Genomic DNA, 5,981 nt, shown 5'->3' with positions numbered 1-5,981 from the left:
TAAAACAGTGTTGGTATTATGCAGTCACTAAACCCATCAAGGGCAATACTTAGAGAAGTTATTATATTTTATTATTTATTTAGGTCATGTAGGTCATTTTATAAGAAAATAGCAGAAATTGCAATACTCCTTATCACTATTTGTTCCTATCTGAATATTAAGTTCTAAAATTACATAACTTGGCTCAACCTTTATATATGCTATGTAATATCATCAAATAAAAGATTTATTCAAATATTAAGATTTAACACAAATGCAACCACTTCCATTTTAGTCAAGACGGTGTTAGATTAGCACAAATGCTATATTTGTGAAGATTTCACTTATTTTGCATGAACTAATGATGCTATTACCTGATACATGTGCATTGCATTGTCAAAAAACAACCCATATTTATGGAAGGAAAGTATTCTATCTTCCAACAAAGCATTATTCTTTTTCAATGTTGACCCCAAATGACCTAATTGTATTTAGTCTTTTCATCACTGTGCTTCAATAATTATCTTCTGTAATTGGCAGATTTTTGTCGAGCCTTCGACTTTTGTCGAAAAAGCGAGACATAGCGATCCTACATTCCGTCGGCGTCGTCGTCGTCGTCGGCGGCGTCCACAAATATTCACTCTGTGGTTAAAGTTTTTGAAATTTTAATAACTTTCTTAAACTATCCTGGATTTCTACCAAACTTGGACAGAAGCTTGTTTATGATCATAAGATAATATTCAAAAGTAAATTTTGTAAAAAAAAAATTCCATTTTTTCCGTATTTTACTTATAAATGGACTTAGTTTTTCTGCCAGGAAACATTACATTCACTCTGTGGTTAAAGTTTTTGAAATTTTAATAACTTTCTTAAACTATCCTGGATTTCTACCAAACTTGGAAAGAAGCTTGTTTATGATCATAAGATAGTATCCAGAAGTAAATTTTGTAAAAAAAAATTCCATTTTTTCCGTATTTTACTTATAAATGGACTTAGTTTTTCTGCCAGTTAACATTACATTCACTCTGTGGTTAAAGATTTTAAAATTTTAACAACTTTCTTAAACTATCCTGGATTTGTACCAAACTTAGACAGAAGCTTGTTTATGATTAAAAGCTAGTATCTAGAAGGAAATTTTGTTCCATTTTTTCCGTATTTTACTTATAAATGGACTTAGTTTTTCTTCCAGTTAACATTACATACAGTCTGCAGTTTAAGTTTTTAAAACATTTATTAGATTCATAAACTATCCTGGATTTTTACCAAACTTGGACAGAAGCTACTTACAATCAAAAGATAGTATAGAGAGGAATATTTTTATTAATTTTTTTCCTCATTTTTGCTGAGCCTGTGATTAACAGCAAAAAGTAGGCGAGACACTGGGTTCCGCGGAACCCTTACGAATTTTTCATACTTTAATCAGAAGTACCATTACAGAGTTAGCACAGTGGATGCAAAGACTAAATACAATTAGGCCATTTGGGGTCAATTTTAAAAAGGAATATCATCTTTAATATGATTCGATTTAATTTGACTTTCATTTGTAAAAAGATATTATGATGTAATGATATCATTAATTTAAATTGATAAATTACGTCTTAGTTATATATGCTTTTATGTAATTTAAATCCCTGTTGTGATATTTAGTTTACTGTTTGTTTTACATTCCTTTTTAACAGAAAACTCGAAGAAAAGTTCTACATCTGAAAAAGGGAATAATTTCAGCCCTGTAAATTTATTTGTGAAATGTACAGAAACATCATTTTCTGAGAATAGTTATTCATCAACAAGTGACACAGTTTCTTCAAATTTAACTGACAGTCCAGATGGTTTAAAAAAAGGTAAACCAAAGGATAGTACCAAAATTGGTGAGTCTGAAGAAAAGTTTATCGCACAAGATGAGAAACAAGATAACAATAATAGTCCTCAAAAAAGGCAAGACAATTGTCTAGAAAATTTGAAGTCCAAAGAAAGTAGTGTAACAAAAAATGACAATCAAATATATGAACAGAAAGCAGTTTCAGAACAAATTAGACTTGAACAGGAGTTGAAATGTGGTGAAAGTAATGAAATTCATACAGACTTTGATAATCACAGTAATTCATCAGCTGGTGAACTGCATATGAGTATGGGATCATCTGAAAATTCAACCGTTAACACTGTGGAAGAAGTGCAAGTTTCATTTAACGGAGCTGGAGAAAAAGTAGCTTTGTTGAAAGGGGGTCACACAGACAATAACATTTCAGATCAAGTTTTAAAGGATGAAAGTTTGGAATGTGCAGACAACAAAATAGGATGTTCATCTTTTTTATTTAAACGTGTTGAACTATTTGATGCGCCTTCGCTAGATGACTTTTCAAATATGTCAACCCAAAAAACAGCTCTGTCATCAGAGTCACCTTATAATTTTAACATGAATAGAAATGATGCTCACAAAATAAGCCACCACAAAGATCTGAATATGGATGACTCTGATGAATATCATTTGCATGCATTGGACCCACCATTGGAACCACGATCTGCACACCCATATGCTGATACACGATTTCAGCCCCCTGCAGTAAATGAAAATTTTCCATTTACACCAAAACCAGATTCTTATGATTTTAACGAGTCTGAATCATTACAGCCAAATGAAACATTACATTCATTGAAAAAGCCTCACAGGACATGCAGTAGTGAACATAAAATATCTACTGTAGGTCATGTTAATTTGAACCACAAAATTTCTTCTGCCAATAGTGGAGTTTCATCATGTGACATCGATGCAATGAACAATCAGGTTTTTGAACCAACAGTCCCTGTTGTATCTTCTGCCCCTTTGATACCAGCAGCACAAATAAACAGACATGAAAATTCCCAATACAAAACCACAGAAGACGATCATGTGAGGAACAGAATTCATAATGAAACCATTGATCATAGACTTTTTGAACCAACATTTACACTTTCAAATACTCAGCATATAGTGGATGAAAATGAGACTGGCCATTCAAGTACTTCAAATAGGGACAATGAAGACATTTTCACTGACAGGTCAAAAAGAGTTAATTCATTACCTACAGGATTGCTTTATACCTGCCAAATAAGTTCTATTACAACTAATAATGCAGAAAAAGGTAATTTTTTGCATTTTTCTTAAATTTTCCTTTCATCTTTTTACGTGATAATTTTTCGTATCATGCTACTCAAGTGACATGGGTTTTTCTCAGTCAAGTAAAAAGTGAATGTATGACGTCATGAGCCTATTTCATTGAAACTGCCTAGGAAAACAGCAATAGACAGATTATTAATGGTCTTTTAAACTCAAGGATATTTCTTGGCTACATCTTAGGGCTTGTTGCTGTTCAAAGAGATGAGTACTAAGAAACACCCTTTTGTTTTTAAAAACCATCAATAATCTATAATTGAATCAGATGTGTTAAAATTATTAAAACTTTTTCCTGAAAATTTATAAAAAGAAAATCATTTAAATTGAAACATATGTTCAATTTATTTGTAGTAATTTTTGAAGTTCTTCTTGGACATGGTATTTTATAATTCTAGAAGAAAGTTTGAAATCTTCATTTTGCAATGCCATAATTCATAATTGAATCATCTACTCCATTTGGTCTCTGGAGGATAGTTGTCTCATTTGCAATCATACCACATCTTCATATTTTTATATAATAAGCTTAAGCATGTTAAGGGTTTAAAGGTTTACTCACACTACTGATACTACATACTTTTTATTTCAGTTTTAAATTTATGCACAATGTCAGTAAGTCGAGCAATGGACTATCTAGCTATAGGACCAGATTTTTTCAAGAATCTTGGTTACTTTCTGGACCCACATAGTAATTATGGTAATGAAAGGTCATGGTATGGGTTAACATTGGCTGTTTTAAGATTACCAGAAGAAAAGGTCAAAAGCATAAGGTAAATATATCTATAAAAATGAACAAATTTGCTCTGCAGCTTGATAATGATGAATTGTGGGATGTAAAAATGTTTTACATCTGCTATGCAGCCACTTCCTGTTTTTGGATAGTATGAAATTATGCAACACCTATTGTACAACATGTACAAGGAAAATTTATTTCAATGTTCAGTTTTTATCATGATTGACATGATTGACTTTAAAATATCATTAAATATTTCTTAACATCCAGAAAACATTGTCAAAAAATACATTTACAAAAAATACAGTATTTAAAGTATATTCAAATGTTGTTTTTTGTAGTCACCATACTAAAGGAAATCCAGAGATTGGCCACTTTCTAGCTACTTTAGAGTATTATGTTGCAGAAGAGAAACATCTCAGTGACATTGTCCAGTATTTTGTTCAGCCACTTTCTTTAAGACTGGATGTAATACAGTACTTCAAAAAACATCACAAAGACTGTTCTGTGTGTAATGCATTATACCTGACAGTCCCACACAGAAGGGACATTTCAAATTCTACGGAGGATGTTAGAAAAGTGAGTGCTTCTCACCACGAAGGAAGTTAATGATTTTTAGTTGTTACTTGTAAGAATGTCATCATTCAGCTATATTTATACTGTCATTTAACATGTTTAATTTAAACTGGATTTTAGTTTAAAGAGAAATGATTCAAGTATATTTTCAATAGCAGTAATAAACACTCCTTGTTGTTTCTTTTAACATGTGCCAGTCAATTACATAGTTAGATCTTCATATATTTCATTGATAAATTTTCAAACTTTCCTAATACAAATATATTACCTTTTAATTTAATACATTGTAATATGTTTAAACAGAAGTTTTGTAGAAATCTCAGAAAAAATATAAATTCATATTATATTTAAAAGAAGTAGTATAACTGTTAGTTTGAATATTGTAGTAGTACTGTTAATTCAGAAATTAATGTGTTCATTTGTTATTGCAATTTCTTGACCAATGGAAAAAATGTGAAATTTATTTAATGCAATTGAAAAATGTTATGAACATGATGAAGGAAAATCACTTCTGAATTATGAATTTTTAATTTATTATTGCGAAACCTGATACTATCACATATTTTGCATTAATAAGAACATCACATTCATTATCCATTCATTTGATGTGTTTGAGCTTTTGATTTTGCCATTTGATTAGGGACTTTCAGTTTTGAATTTTCCTTGGAATTCAGTATTTTGTGATTTTACTTTTCACAATAATTTCTGAATTTACAGTTCTGTTATTTTTTTAGTATTCATTGGATACAAATTTTTATCAGTCCGTTTACTAGATGTATTATAGTAAACAGTTGTCCATTCGTCAGTCCTAGTCAACATGTTGGACAATAGCTACAAAAAGCTTTAACCATTTTTCATACAACTTTAGTGAATTGTTTATATCAGTGTATATCTGTTGATGTAAACTCTTTTTTATTTTTTTTTATAAATGTTTAGCTTTGTTTAACTTTCTGAGTTATGGGATAATTTTCATACAATAGGGGGGATTTTAAAGTTTGGGACGATAACTCAAAAATCCTTTTAGCAGTTTTCATGAAACTTTGTTGACTGGTATATTTCTATCTAGATAAGCTCCCTTTAGTTTTAAACAAAATTCTGTTATGACATTGAGGATTATGGAACTTTATTGGTTGAAAAAGCAACAGGCATATCATGTGCTCATGGCGCAGCTCTTTATTCACTACAAACCAGTAAAGTCTGAAATGGCCTATATCTGTACTCGACTGTACTGATTTTTACTCGACCAGTCTGAATTGGTCTGAATTTTACTCGACATTACTCGACCCCAGTCTTAACCATACTCGACCGTACTGATTTGTACTTGACCCTTATCTTTGCCATTGAAAATAGTCTGAACTATTACTCGACCAGTCTGAAACAGTCTTAACCCATTCTCGACCTGTACTCCACCAATTTTTTCAGTCTAAACCATACTCGACCAAAGGTCTGAACAATACTAGACCAGTCTGAACCATACTTGACCAAAAAACCTATATTTTTTTTAAATGTTAGCTGTTAAAATTAATTTCTTTTTTTCTGACAATG

The 5,981-nt window shown here is 31.0% G+C and overlaps 1 protein-coding gene across 1 annotated transcript; it reads left to right on the top strand.

Annotated features, from left to right (window-relative positions):
* The first annotated feature begins 1,662 nt into the window (after positions 1–1,662).
* Positions 1,663–4,666, top strand: LOC127716297 (uncharacterized). Its single transcript, XM_052222458.1, has 3 exons — positions 1,663–3,098; positions 3,717–3,897; positions 4,202–4,666. Exons 1-3 carry the CDS (start codon positions 2,102–2,104, stop codon positions 4,467–4,469), a joined length of 1,446 nt encoding a protein of 481 aa, XP_052078418.1. The 5' UTR covers positions 1,663–2,101; the 3' UTR covers positions 4,470–4,666.
* Positions 4,667–5,981: the final 1,315 nt, after the last annotated feature.

This window comes from Mytilus californianus, unplaced genomic scaffold, assembly GCF_021869535.1.
Source record: "Mytilus californianus isolate M0D057914Y unplaced genomic scaffold, xbMytCali1.0.p SCAF_9, whole genome shotgun sequence".
NCBI lineage: Eukaryota > Metazoa > Mollusca > Bivalvia > Mytilida > Mytilidae > Mytilus > Mytilus californianus.
Note: the sequence above shows the minus strand (reverse complement) of the source record. Positions and strands in the feature narration are given on the sequence as shown.

Excerpts from the sequence above, each read along its gene's own strand:
- LOC127716297 (XM_052222458.1), top strand. The coding sequence starts at position 2,102 with ATGAGTATGGGATCATCTGAAAATTCAACCGTTAACACTGTGGAAGAA. Across the intron at positions 3,099-3,716 it reads AACTAATAATGCAGAAAAAG|TTTTAAATTTATGCACAATG; the intron begins GTAATTTTTTGC and ends TTTTTATTTCAG. Across the intron at positions 3,898-4,201 it reads GAAAAGGTCAAAAGCATAAG|TCACCATACTAAAGGAAATC; the intron begins GTAAATATATCT and ends TGTTTTTTGTAG.